The 15070-nt window shown below is 44.5% G+C and overlaps 1 protein-coding gene across 4 annotated transcripts in view; it reads right to left on the bottom strand.

Moving 5' to 3' along the window:
- LOC139387510 (CTD small phosphatase-like protein) overlaps nucleotides 1-15070 on the bottom strand; it is a 69371-nt gene that overhangs the window by 29581 nt on the left and 24720 nt on the right. For 3 of the 4 annotated variants that reach the window (XR_011629179.1, XR_011629180.1, XM_071133774.1), the window contains exons 2-5: nucleotides 9843-10000; nucleotides 9250-9282; nucleotides 6274-6375; nucleotides 2528-2584 (exon numbers count right to left, since the gene is read on the bottom strand). Coding sequence is in view for 2 of the 4 variants with exons in the window: in XM_071133774.1 (XP_070989875.1) it covers nucleotides 2528-2584; nucleotides 6274-6375; nucleotides 9250-9282; nucleotides 9843-10000 (350 nt within the window). In the remaining 2 variants the exon portion in view is untranslated. The remainder of the gene's footprint in view (nucleotides 1-2527; nucleotides 2585-6273; nucleotides 6376-9249; nucleotides 9283-9842; nucleotides 10001-15070) is intronic. The other variant, XM_071133775.1, reaches the window with a different exon arrangement.

Below are 15070 nucleotides of genomic sequence, written 5' to 3' on the forward strand. Positions count from 1 at the left end.
TAATTTCCTCGGTTTTTACACCAGTAAAACACAACATTATTACACAACATTATAATACATCATAACACAGCAATACAAGTCAAGTAAAAAGTACACAAAAATAACAAATGGCAACAGAAATAATGTAGTTGTTAGTATTTATTTAACATTAACAGCTGATTTTCCAGAGGGAAGCGGGGAAAAAAACAAAACAGAAACCCATTTAAGCCAATAAGGAGAAGTCAGGGTAAATGTTCCAGTTCTCTTTTAACAAGACAATATGAGGAAGGAGGAAGTTCCTGGAAAATACACACAATAATCACCATGTAGCCTACCCATTAACTGTTTACATACTGTGTCGTACAGCAGGTCAGCCACCAGGGGGAGACTCGTCGAGGCCTGGTGACAGAAGGAGGATACATCACGAGGCGATGGCTCCATCTGCTGGACGTGCCAGGTCATGATGGGCTCTCTGGCCAGGACTAATTGGGGCTGATTGGGGATTGGTGAGTAATCAAGGGCTGATTGCTCACCAGCTGTACAAGTCCCATAAAGCTGCCAGAAGGGCAGCACACAGGGGAGAGACTTGGGGAGGGAAGGACTCCTGTATATTTGGGGATGGTAACAGGAGTGAGTTCAGTGTTTGATCCTCACAGGATACAGCAAGACCTGATCCTGGAGAGGGTCTCTTGGGGGGTACAGTAAGACCAGGAGCCCAGAAGACGGAATCCTGGAGAGGGTCTCTTGCGGGATACAGTAAGACCCGGAGCCCAGAAGACAGGATCCTGGAGAGGGTCTCTTGGGGGATACAGTAAGACCCGGAGCCCAGAAGACGGTATCCTGGAGAGGGTCTCTTGGGGGAGACCTATTCTTTTGGACTATTATTTGAATAAACACCTTTGAAACTGAACTAGTCCTACTCTGTGTCAACGTTTCGACCCCCAACCCCCTGGTCTGCCACAATACATTGACTGTCACATTAGGTGGCACAAACTCCTCTGTGTTCTGCGCCAGTAGAGGGCCTGTGCTACTTCTCCTCCATTGACATCCTAGTCATCCACCCCGGTGGAAACGTCTTGGGATTAAACCCAAGGGGACGGCACTGGTTCGGCAGATGCGCAAATTTAGAGGTGGTCATCTGAATGTTTCCCGGGACGACGGTCTTCTCTTGATATCGCGCAGCGGAAGAGCTGGATGTTCCGGTGAGACCAGAAGATTTTTTTAAAAAGTGTGTAGAGAGATCGTGGCGCTCCGTCAATTAGCTGGTGTACGCATTTCAGGGAACACAATCCTCCCACCTTGCCATTAAGCAGCGTGTCCCTGGGATGTAGCGTAGGAGGTGGCGCAGTAGTACACACACACACACACACACCAGTCTCTGTCCAATGGTACTCAAAGATGCTCTTTTAACATCGTGTGTGTGTGTGTGTGTGTCGGGACTGTGTGTCAAAACTACGCACGGAAGAATGGTCGTAATGTCTCCTCCTAGAAGTGAACCCAGGTCCTTCAGATCCCATGGCGGTGCGGTTAAAACAAACCCGGTCGTGAACGCATCATCCCGACACGATTTAAATGGACAGTCGGGTGATGACAGGCAGCGTTTGTTGATCACTCACTCACTATTTCACTCACTCATTTATTTATATTGCTTGGTAAAAATGTTTTATTGTTGATGTGTTGAAAATAGTCACATAGCTAACCAAGTTAGCAAGCATGGCATTTTCTTTTAACTGCACAAAAGGTCATGCAGGCAAGCAATGGTGTTGGCGTTATTTAACCTGGGTGCACCTGTACCCCCCCCCCCCCCAGCTACTTTTTACTTGGATGGTGACTTCAGCTTTTCGGGAACACGTTGAAAAGTAACTTGACACAATTTGGAGTTTTGTATTTTGTTCCTAATGCTAACGACCCTGTTAAAAATACGGTATGTGGTTCTCGGTAATGACCGAACAGCTCATGACGAGATGCGGGGAGCGTGTTGTATACCTCCCAATCCGATACAAATTTGCAAATCAACTTTGCACAGATATAATAGTAGGGAGATTTGAATTTAGCATTGAGCTTCACCCAATGCCATACGATTACACCTACAACCAGTGTTTTTGGGATCATACACCTGAAACCAGTCAGAAATACAACAACTACAATCACTGATCATACACACATTAAGTCGAACAATCAGACCGCTATCCTCTTCCTCTTTCCCAGACCAGTAGCTGCCACCCAGTTCAAGTAATCATGAACAGGCCAACCAGGATACACACAGCCTATCCTGGATTACTTGAACTGGGTCACAACCTTTCTCCTCCTCCTCTTCTTCTTCTTCTTCTGGAGTTGAGCTCAGAGGAACTGGGAGCAACAGTGGAACATTTGGTCGGATTTTGAAAGACTTGTGAAAATATAAAACTTAAAATTTGTCTTCTATAGAAGTAAAATCGGTCGTTTCTGACAACACCGTTGGAGACGCTAATGACTCCGGTGTACATAATCAAATAACCAGTATTTTAAAAGTGAATAAAAGACAGAGACAGTAGTGATCCTACAGTACCTGATGAACTGTGCCATCTATCTCCACGGGGACTATGAAGTCAGCATTGCTAATGGGCTGCAAGAGAGAAAACACAACATGTCAGAGTGTCTCAGACACTGCTCCACAGTGGTGTAATGCAACAGTCACACAGCAGAGGGAGAGCTTGCACAGTGCCATAGATTTTAGGCTAGCACACCCATTCAGTCGCCTTCAAGAAAGGAAAACTAATCTCCTCCTGCCCCCTTAAGTATTATTCTCCTCCTCCTTCCCCTTTTCTGACAAAACAAAATCTCTATTTCTCTCTGCCTTTCTCTCTAACAAACTATAGGACAGAGAGAGAGAGAGAGAGAGAGAACTATACCAAGTAAAAGAGAGGAGGAGGAGAAGAGGGGGATTACGAGAAAGATATTCTGGATAATGACACCAGAGGCCAAGCAAGGTCACTGTTAGTCAACAGTCTCTCTGTGAACTACAGTCTATCCCAGCTACTGCTGTTGACTCTCTAACATGGGACAGAACAGTCTCTACTGCTGTTGACTCTAACATGGGACAGAACAGTCTCTACTGCTGTTGACTCTCTAACATGGGACAGAACAGTCTCTACTGCTGTTGGCTCTAACATGGGACAGAACAGTCTCTACTGCTGTTGACTCTCTAACATGGGACAGAACAGTCTCTACTGCTGTTGACTCTCTAACATGGGACAGAACAGTCTCTACTGCTGTTGACTCTCTAACATAGGACAGAACAGTATCTACTGCTGTTGACTCTCTAACATGGGACAGAACAGTCTCTACTGCTGTTGACTCTCTAACATGGGACAGAACAGTCTCTACTGCTGTTGACTCTCTAACATGGGACAGAACAGTCTCTACTGCTGTTGACTCTCTAACATGGGACAGAACAGTCTCTACTGCTGTTGGCTCTCTAACTGCTGTTGACTCTCTAACATGGGACAGAACAGTCTCTACTGCTGTTGACTCTCTAACATAGGACAGAACAGTATCTACTGCTGTTGACTCTCTAACATGGGACAGAACAGTCTCTACTGCTGTTGACTCTCTAACATGGGACAGAACAGTCTCTACTGCTGTTGGCTCTCTAACATGGGACAGAACAGTCTCTACTGCTGTTGACTCTAACATGGGACAGAACAGTCTCTACTGCTGTTGGCTCTCTAACATGGGACAGAACAGTCTCTACTGCTGTTGACTCTAACATGGGACAGAACAGTCTCTACTGCTGTTGACTCTCTAACATGGGACAGAACAGTCTCTACTGCTGTTGACTCTCTAACATGGGACAGAACAGTCTCTACTGCTGTTGACTCTCTAACATGGGACAGAACAGTCTCTACTGCTGTTGACTCTCTAACATGGGACAGAACAGTCTCTACTGCTGTTGGCTCTCTAACATGGGACAGAACAGTCTCTACTGCTGTTGACTCTCTAACATGGGACAGAACAGTCTCTACTGCTGTTGACTCTCTAACATAGGACAGAACAGTATCTACTGCTGTTGACTCTCTAACATGGGACAGAACAGTCTCTACTGCTGTTGACTCTAACATGGGACAGAACAGTCTCTACTGCTGTTGACTCTAACATGGGACAGAACAGTCTCTACTGCTGTTGACTCTGTAACATGGGACAGAACAGTCTCTACTGCTGTTGACTCTAACATGGGACAGAACAGTCTCTAACTGCTGTTGGCTCTGTAACATGGGACAGAACAGTCTCTACTGCTGTCTACTGCTGTTGACTCTCTAGTTACCTTTAAAATGGACTTTTCCCCCCCAGAACAGGTAAGAAAATGGTGCTGCTCTCGGAGTTGGTTATCTATAAACTCAGACTGCTTTACAAACACACAGTGCTGCTAGCTCACAGCAGACACATCCTGGATCTGTCCTACTGGAAGTTGTTGAGGAGAACACAGAGGTCTGTAAAGGAGAAAGGAAACGCTCTCTGTTGTTTTATCTGCAGCTCAGACTGCTTTTAGTGACGAGAGATAAATGCTTTTTGAAGTCAGTTCGATTCTTTAAAAAAAATTAACAGTTTTCAATTTCGGTTTCAATTATTTGGGTTGAATGCTGTAACACAGAATAAAACAATTAATAAAAGTCCCATGAGGGTAGCGACTGCCCATTACTGCTGATCACTTATCATCACTTTATATATTTCAGTTGTGGTATACATTACATGTGTCTTATTTGATGACTTTATTATTTCATTCCAAGTCATCTCATCTCTATAGAGCTGCTGTCTGACAAAATCACTATTTAGTAGTTCTTCAAAGTAAATAAGGCATTCTTTTATGACTGCTGAACACCAACTATCAACCACCCAGATCATGTATTTTCAGGTAGAGATACCTGGTGAAGCAACAGCTGCTCTCTATATCACCTCAAGATCACGATACGTCGCTAAGCAACAGCTGCTCTCTATATCACATGAACACGATACGTTGCTAAGCAACAGCTGCTCTCTATCACCTCACGATATGTCGCTAAGCAACAGCTGCTCTCCATCACCTCACAATATGTCGCTAAGCAACAGCTGCTCTCTATCACCTCACGATATGTCGCTAAGCAACAGCTGCTCTCTATATCACCTCACGATATGTCGCTAAGCAACAGCTGCTCTATATCACCTCACGATACGTCGCTAAGTAACAGCTGCTCTCTATATCACCTCACGATATGTCGCTAAGCAACAGCTGCTCTATATCACATAATCACGATACGTCGCTAAACAACAGCTGCTCTCTATATCACCTCACGATCGGGCATTCTTCTCTCTTCTGTAGCAGTCGTAAAAGTAACACAGACCGGACAAGTAAGTGCGCACTGGATTATGGTCATTGTAGTTAATTACCACGTTTTATGCGCTAAAGTATGTCGAATTTGGCTAGTTGGAAACTACAACTCCCTACTACATCGCAAGGTTCAGGCTGTATCTGATCAACCTCGAGAGAAAACACTGCAATGCGCGTACTGAGCTCTCAGGAAGAAAAACCAAAACAAAATGGAATTCAAATAATTGAACCGACATCTGTCAATTAGTTGTTTATTAAAACGCGAAAAATGAATGGCTCAGAACTAAGTACTTTACAAACACACGGTCTAATGTACGTGTAACCCGACATGATTACAATGAACAGACGGAGAGCAGTGGGGAACTCAAAGTAAAGAGGAAACTGGAGGTTAAGTCTACACATTATGACAAAGGCAAGATGAGCCTCATTCAACATACTATTTATGTGTATTTAACCAGGCAAGTCAGTGAAGAACAAATTCTTATTTACAACGACGGCCATACCGTCGGCCAAACCCGGACGACGCTGGGGCCAAATTGTGCGCCGCCCTATGGGGACTCCCATTCACGGCCGGTTGTGATACAGCCTGGAATCGAACCTAGGGTGTCTGTAGTGACGCCTCTAGCACTGAGATGCAGTGCCTTAGACCGCCGCACCACTCGGGTGCCTATGAAGGCTGATGAGGGGAGAATTAAAGCGGGAATCGTGCAGCAGTCTGTGCAGCAGACAGACAGGCATGAATTCAGGAGAAACCAATTAGATAGCTCTTCAAAGCGTGAGTCTTGAGTGAGAGGCCAGCCCAGCCAATGAGTCGAGTACCAAGTTCAACTTTGTCTCAGAGGAAAATTGGTTTTGCAGAAATAATCTAACATAAAACATGAAAACTGTACATTGATAATACCAGCCTACCAGGGCTTATTTTTAAAAAACAACAAAAAATTTTTTTTTACCTTGAATGAGCTGTGTACCAATGTCTCATCCAAGTCGATCACTACACACTTCTTCCCATAGTCTGATATGTTCATCTCTGGTAGGAGGAATTTGGCTGGAGGCTGAAGGAGAGAGAGAAGATATTATATGTTAGAGAATGAGATGGAGGTACAGAGAGGGAGGTAGAGTAGAGAAAGAGAGGAGAGAAAGAGGAGAGAGGAGAGAAAGAGAGGAGAGAAAGAGAGAGGAGAGAGAAAGAGAGGAGAGGGAGAGATGAGAGTGCATAATCAACACATTGAGATATCATTAGTTAAATGTGTGAGGCAGGGTGGATTAGCAGCCCAGTATTAATAGTGAGTCTGGTGTTTCCCATAAAGAAAGATTAAGGGAGAGAAACATGAACACTAGCTAACACTGTGCTGGAACGGTCTGCTGGTTCTCTCTTCTGAACAGATCGGGTCTACATCGAACAGAACCAACGGACACCACGAAGGACTGAAGCTACCCATCCCTGCCCGGCATCATCTCAGAACAGGAATCCCATCATCTCTGTCCTTCCCTCTCAACACTAACCAAGTGTAGTGTAATATATATATATATATATATATATATATATAGTGTGTTTAATCCCTCCAGATTTCTGTCTAATCTGAAGAGATTAAAGTTAACTTTCACACATTCTGTCAGACAGTAACAGGTCATGTTGCGGTCAACCGGTACAGACCGAGCCCGTGTTCCATTTCTCTCTTTTTGTTGTTATTGTTTTACATTCCAGATACAGTGCACTACTTTTAACCAGGGTCCATAGGGGCTCTTGTCAAAAGCAGTATACTTTATAGAGAATAGGGTGCCATTTGGGACAACACACAGGCAGGACTACTTTCCAGAAAAATCACAGTCTGTCCTTCACAGGAACACGGGACTATGTTAAACACCAGATCAATGTCGCTAACTGAAACATTTCCTGCGTGGACCTGAAGTGCTATGGAAAACGGAAGCCCTCCGTGATGGAGATAGTGAAAAACGGACATGCAGCAGATCTAACCTACTCCATTAAAAAAAGGGTAGACTCAGCAATAGGAGACGATAATACACACAGTGACCACGGCAACTAGTTCCCTCTGTTCCCTGCCTCGAGGCCGAAGCGGAGTCTAATGTTTAATGGACTTAGACCTTGGGTGTCATGGTTCAGACACAGACTGTGGTAGGTGATCTAGCCAGTGTTTATCTTTACTAGCTAGATAACGAGCTCTTCTCTAATACCCTCATTAGCTAAATGGGATCAATCACATCCTACTTTCCATGAGAGCAGAATCTATGGCAGTATCCCGAATAGCACCCTATTCCCTAAGTAGTGCATATGGCTCTAGTCAAAAGTAGTGTACTGTGTAGGGAATAGGGTGCCGTTTGAGATGCAGCCGTAGACTACAAGAACCAATGGGATTGAAGCTCTCACAGAGTACGCCTATGTCTGTAAGGCAATAGCGGAAACTTTTTTTTTTTCATAGTACATTGCTTGTGCACTATGAGTGGCGCAGCGGTCTAAGGCACTGCATCTCAGTGCTAGTGGCGTCACTACACACCCTGGTTCGCTCCCGGGCTGTATCACAACCGGCCGTGGCCAGGACTCCCATAGGGCGACGCACAATTGGCCCAGCATCGTCCGGGTTAGGGGAGGGTTTGGTCGGGGTAGGCCGTCATTGTAAAATAACAATTTGTTCTTAACCAACTTGCCTAATTAATACATTTTATATATTGAAACTTTATTTAAGTGCAAAATGTAGCATAAACCTCCTTGTAATCAGACAGTGTGATTTAATTATAATTTTCTTTAATTTTCTTTGCCCCTCCCTTACGGAGGGGCAAACATGTCACCCCTACAGCTACTTTTTCTGTCAAAACGTATTCAAGAGGCTTCGTAGTGGCTTCTTCTATGGCCTCTTCTTGACTTTCTACATAATTGATAGGCAGGCTGTCTAGGAGGTTCAGTTCGTTTGTTTACCTAGAGAGCGTCTCATTCTGGTCCCAACAGATTATTACGTTGTCTGTCGTTGAACCAAATTAAAAGAGAAGTAGTAGAAACAACACGTCTCTAAACTGGCTTTAGAACCAATCCAGGAAGATTGGTCAGGCTGGCAGTTAGTGTTGTTAGGAAGTTTTTACAAATGCAACCAAACCACTTGTATCACTCATGCAGGAGATGCAATATGCTTGAACACTGTTTGATTGCTTACGAACACCTACAAATTAAACCCACCACCATTCAGATAAGAGGACTTCAGCCCCACCCCCCCAAAAAAAATCTAATTGCGATTTGTGTACCAAAATATTGCAATTTGAGATCAAAACAATTAGAATATAAATAGAATGATGGTTCTAATGTTATGGTTGGAATACAATGGGCATTTGGAATGCAGTTTTGTTGGCATGACAATGGAAGTAAGGGAGGAGAATGGTTGTGAGAGTAGGAACCAAAGTGTTGGTCAGTGTTTCACCATGGGACCCTAATTAGATTTAAATAGACAGGTACATTCAGACAACAAATATTTGCCTTTCCTCTCAGATTAAGAACAAGCTGTTGCACAAACAATGCTGATATTCCACACCACTGGTACCGGCCTGTAGCAGAGCAAAGGTTTACTAGCAAGATTTATTTGTCCCATCTCAGTGGATTTAGCTAGCGATTAGCATTAGGGGCTAACACACATTTTTTGGGGGCACATTTGTAGCTTAATAATGCAATTTTGATTAAAATGTGATTAATCGTGCAGCCCTACCTAGAGCCAAGACATTCAGAGCAAATACAGAGCCAAATCTTAGACTTGAGATCCATGTGCCTATAAGTCACATTTATCTCATTGGACAGCAATGAGTGACTTAATGATTTACATGATAGTCAGTCAGTGTTAGGATCACGGATCTTAAGTTAGGATTCAGCCACTTAAGTAAGGACTGAGCGGCCACATGCAGAAGGAAAGATAAATAGTGATACATACACTAGGGATAGGAATAACCTCGACCTGGTCAAACTAGACACAGAGAGAGAGAGAGAGAGAGACACAGACAGAGAGACACAGACAGAGACACACAGACAGAGAAACACAGACAGAGAGACACAGAGAGACAGAGACAAAGAGAGAGAGAAAGCGAGACAGAGAGAGACAGAGAGCGAGACAGAGAGAGACAGAGAGACACAGAGAGAGAGCGAGACAGAGACACAGAGAGAGAGCGAGACAGAGACACAGAGAGAGAGAAACACAGACAGAGAGACACAGAGAGACATGGACAAAGAGAGAGAGAAAGCGAGACAGAGAGAGACAGAGAGCGAGACAGAGAGACACAGAGAGACAGAGAGACACAGAGAGAGAGCGAGACAGAGACACAGAGAGAGAGCGAGACAGAGACACAGAGAGAGAGCGAGAGAGAGAGAGAGAGAGAGAGAACGTCACAAACATGGAAACATAACAGTCAATGTTGAAAGATTCTGGAGTTCTTCAAAGACACTTTTCTTCATTGTTTATCCGCAGTTTAGAAGTATTGTGTGTGTGTGTGTGTGTGTGTGTGTGTGTGTGTGTGTGTGTGTGTGTACCTTTGGTTGTGTCCCATTCTCCTCTGGAGCTGGAGGCAGGGAGGTGGTTGTGTTGTTGGAGGCAGGAGGCTCCACATTGTAGTTCCTAAAGCAACAGAAGAACGTACTGAAGATGCCTGGACTCCTCTGCTTCTTCACACTGCTGTTGGACTGGGAGACTGGAGGGGGAAACAGAGGAGAGAGGTTAAAACATTAAGAGTAAAGAAACAGAGCTACTGAAAATGCCTGGACTTCCCTGCTTCTTCAAACTGCTGTTGGACAGGGAGACTGGAGGAAGAAATATCTTGCTGTGTTTTTGTAAACGCAAATCTAAAATAAGTCTTATTGTAATTTCTTGCAAAGTCTCAGACTAATTTTGTGCTTCAGTTACACTTCTCCACTCAGATGAGAAATCTTTGCTGTGGTTTTCAGACCAATCAATAGTCCCACATTCATGAACAGGCATTCGATCAGCAGACAGCGCTCTTGACTGATGGCAGCGAGAAAATGGCGATGGTTTTAGCAAGTTCAAATCCACCAGTACCTTCAAGCAAAACATTAGGAAATGTAGCTGGCTACATTTTTTTTCTGTGGTAAACATAAAAAAATCTGATGGCCGTGCATCATCTTTGTAAAAAAAAAATATCTTGCTCTTTCATTGTATGCTAATTTACTTATGTGTGGCTGCTAGCCAAATAGCGTTGCACTTCTGTCATCTGATGATTCTGTATAATTTTTAGCATTCATTTATTTACTTGCCCGCCCCATATCGTTCTATAGAAAGCAACAACAACAACAAAAAAACACTTGCCTTTAAATATGAAACGTAGGTGAAATGGTTTAAATTAGAGGTCGGCCGATTCATTGGAATGGCCGATTAATTAGGGCCGATTTCAAGTTTTCATAACAATCAGAAATCGGTATTTTTGGGCACAGTTTTTTTTTTTTTTTTTTACACCTTTATTTAATCTTTATTTAACTAGGCAAGTCAGTTAAGAACACATTCCTATTTTCAATGACGGCCTTGGAACGGTGGGTTAACTGCCTCGTTCAGGGGCAGAAATACAGATTTTCACATTGTCAGCTCGGGGGATCCAATCTTGCAACCTTACAGTTAACTAGTCCAACGCGATAACAACCTGCCTCTCTCTCGTTGCACTCCACAAGGAGACTGCCTGTTACGCAAATGCAGTAAGCCAAGGTAAGTTGCTAGCTAGCATTAAACTTATCTTATAAAAAACAATCAATCATAATCACTAGTTAACTACACATGGTTGATGATATTACTAGATATTATCTAGCGTGTCCTGTGTTGCATATAATCTGACTGAGCATACAAGCATACAAGAATCTAAGTATCTGACTGAGCGGTGGTAGGCAGAAGCAGGTGCGTAAACATTCATTCAAATAGAACTTTCGTGCGTTTTGCCAGCAGCTCTTCGTTGTGCGTCAAGCATTGCGCTGTTTATGACTTCAAACCTATCAACTCCCGAGATGAGGCTGGTGTGACCGAAGTGAAATGGCTGGCTAGTTAGCGCGCGCTAATAGCGTTTCAAACTTCACTCGCTCTGAGCCTTGGGGTGGCTGTTTCCCTTGCTCTGCATGGGTAATGCTGCTTCGATGTGGTGGCTGTTGTCGTTGTGTTGCTGGTTCGAGCCCAGGGAGGAGCGAGGAGAGGGACGGAGGCTATACTGGTACACTGGCAATACTAAAGTGCCTATAAGAACATCCAATAGTCAAAGGTTAATGAAATACAAATGGTATAGAGGGAAATAGTCCTATAATAACTACAACCTAAAACTTCTTACCAGGGAATATTGAAGACTCATGTTAAAAGGAACCACCAGCTTTCATATGTTCTCATGTTCTGAGCAAGGAACTGAAACGTTAGCTTTCTTACATGGCACATATTGCACTTTTACTTTCTTCTCCAACACTTTGTTTTTGCATTATTTAAACCAAATTGAACATGTTTAATTATCTACTTGAGGCTAAATTGATTTTATTGATGTATTATATTAAGTTAAAATAAGTGTTCATTCAGTATTGTTGTAATTGTCATTATGTTTTAAATATTTATTTATTATTATTTTTATTTATTTTTTTAAAAATTAATTGGGACCGGCTTTTTTGGTCCTCCAATTATCGGTATCGGCGTTGAAAAATCATTCTCGGTCAACCTCTAGTTTAAATCAATGAATAACTCAACTTCATTATTGAGCAGAAGTATAGCACTCTGGGAAAAAAAAGAGCAGAGAGAAATACTAATGAATGATATATGAATGCACATAGCTGCTTTCCTGCAACCGAAAACAACCCGTATGATGAAGGTAACACACAACCCATGTTATGAAGGTAGCACACAACCCGTGTTATGAAGGTAGTACACAACCCGTGTGATGAAGGTAACACACAACCTGTGTGATGAAGGTAACACACAACCCGTGTGATGAAGATAGCACACAACCCGCGTGATGAAGGTAGCACACAACCCGCGTGATGAAGGTAACACACAACCCGTGTGATGAAGGTAGCACACAACCCGTGTGATGAAGGTAGCACACAACCCGTGTGATGAAGGTAGAACACAACCCGTGTGATGAAGGTAGCACACAACCCGTGTGATGAAGGTAGCACACAACCCGCGTGATGAAGGTAACACACAACCCGTGTGATGAAGGTAGCAGAGTAGTGTAGTAGCTGTTGTTGACCCTGGTCTGACAGACTAAACCACTGATCAGAAAATAACCAGTGACATCAGCCACACATAGCCTAGCTGTAGACGCTCTCTCCCGCTTGTTCAGTCTCTTCCCGCTTCCCTGCCCCCCCATGTCTCTCTCTCTCCCTCCCATATCTCTTCCCCTGTCTCTACCCCCCCTCTCCACAGCCCCGTAAGTCAGTCAGTCTGACCCGGTAGAACCAGCCTATACAAGGCAGCATTCCTCTCCCTCCCTCCCTCTCGCTCTCTCTCGCCCTCCTCCAATCCACTCCCCTCCCTGCTCTCCTCCACTCCCCTCCCCCTCCTCTCTCTTCTCCTCCTCCTCCTACCCTCCCACCGAAGCGAGAGCTGCGGTCAGTCCACCCACGCTCACACACCCAGTCAACCGCCCCTCAACACTCCCAGTCAAACTCCCCTCCTACGCCCCTCAACCCCTCCCCCCCTACGCCCCCTCACCTCTCCGCGGGCCAAGCTGCAACACCAGGGCCAGTTCAGGAGGGTGCAACGTTAGTTACATAATGTTCAGAGGATAGAAATGTATTGTGTCACTCACAGTTAGGTCTTGGTAACGTCCCAAACCGCACACAATTCCCTATATAGTGCCCTACTTTTGATCAGAGCCCTATAGGTGTGTGGGTCCTGGTCAAAAGTAGGGCACTATGTAGGGAATAGGGTACCGTTTGTGTACAAACACGCACAAAGCCATCCCGCCCGCCCCCACTTAAACCAATCAGATCACGTCTCCCTGTTCCTACTCCCCTCCTACAAGCAGCAACTCAATGAGGAGCCACTAACACAGTGAAAAGTGAGGCACTGGACAGAGACAGACAGACTCACTGCTGCAGGACTGAGAATAATGATAGGAATATGCTGGATGAGTCCTTCACCCAGGACTCACCGGTCAATACTGAGGAATATATATATATCGTCAGTCACAGGCTTCATTAGGAAATGTGTTGATGTTGTACCCACAACAACGCGGTCATATTCCAACCAAAAACCCTGGACGAACGGAGATATCCGTACAATGCTGAGAGCCCGTACTGCAGCATTCAATGTCAGCGGTGAGGACGGCCCAGTACATCACTGGGACCATGGCCCTCCAGCAGGTGGTGAAGACGGCCCAGTACATCACTGGGACCGTGGCCCTCCAGCAGGTGGTGAAGACGGCCCAGTACATCACTGGGACCGTGGCCCTCCAGCAGATGGTGAAGACGGCCCAGTACATCACTGGGACCGTGCTCCCACCCATCCAGGACATCTACTTGAAACGGTGCCTAGGGAAGGCCCGCAGCATCATCAAGGACCCCACACACCCCAGCCACAAGCTGTTCTCTCCCTTACCGTCGGGCAGACGGTATCGGAGCATAAGGTCTGATAGAAACAGTCTCTGAGCCTATTGGTATCTACAAGCCATCAGACTGCTGAACACTTGAACTGGACTGACCACCTGCTCTGATTCTCCACAACTTCGCACACACTACTACCATACTCTTATTATACTGCTCAGTTTATTCACTGCCCCCAATCCCCCCCTTCACCAAAACACATGTAAATAATGAGACTATAAATTGTGTCTTCCTGTATTATATTGAAATGTTTGTTCTATTCTACTGAGCCATTTACTTTATGTTCGTATACTTATCTTGTATTATTTCATATTGTTGTTGCATTGTTGAGAAGGAACCATTTCATTGGATGTATGTATGTATACCATGTGTATCCCGTACACACAACTAATACAAACTTGATTTGGGACGCAGACAGGATGTCAAATCACCATCACTTCACCTCTAAAAGGATTGGCGTAATCTTCTGAGAGAAAAAAATACATTATTCCAATGGATTCACATTATTAGGGCAGAGAGCAAACAGATACCATGGTGACATCCAAGTTGCAGGAGTCTCTCTCTATCTCTGTATGTATGTCTCTCTCTCTCTGTATGTCTCTCTCACTCTCCCAGTCTGTATGTCTCTCTCTCTCGGTCTGTATGACACTACCTGTTTGCCTCAAATTCTCTGACTGTCTCTCTCACACTGTCTCACTCTTCTCCATCTCTCCCTCCCTCTCATTTCATCATCCTCTCTTCCTCTCCCACGCTCTCCCTCTGGCTTCCAGTCAAATTAATGACTGCTTCTCTCACTTCAGTATGCTGGGTATTTAAATCTCTCCTTCAATCTAAGACCGACACAGCGAGAGAGAATTAACGAACTAGCCTAGGCATCCATCGATGACAGAGCTGGGCTATAGAGCAAGATTGAACGATATGGGAATTTTGTATCCGATACCGATTTTAGAGTGGAATATTCACAGATACGCAATATTTCGTATCATTATAGAAAACTTCAAACCAGCCAGGTCACCCATGATACAAGTCAGTATTCGATGTCCATCCATGTTCTGAGGACGTTAGGAGATGTGGAAACCTGCTACTAGGGGGCAACAGTGAGCGCTGTTACCTTCTAAGTAGGTTTTGGTTTACTAGGGCGTTGTGGACGGGCGTTGCTAGGACGTTGTGGACGGGCGTTG

The sequence above is a fragment of the Oncorhynchus clarkii genome, chromosome 28 (assembly GCF_045791955.1).
Source record: "Oncorhynchus clarkii lewisi isolate Uvic-CL-2024 chromosome 28, UVic_Ocla_1.0, whole genome shotgun sequence".
NCBI lineage: Eukaryota > Metazoa > Chordata > Actinopteri > Salmoniformes > Salmonidae > Oncorhynchus > Oncorhynchus clarkii.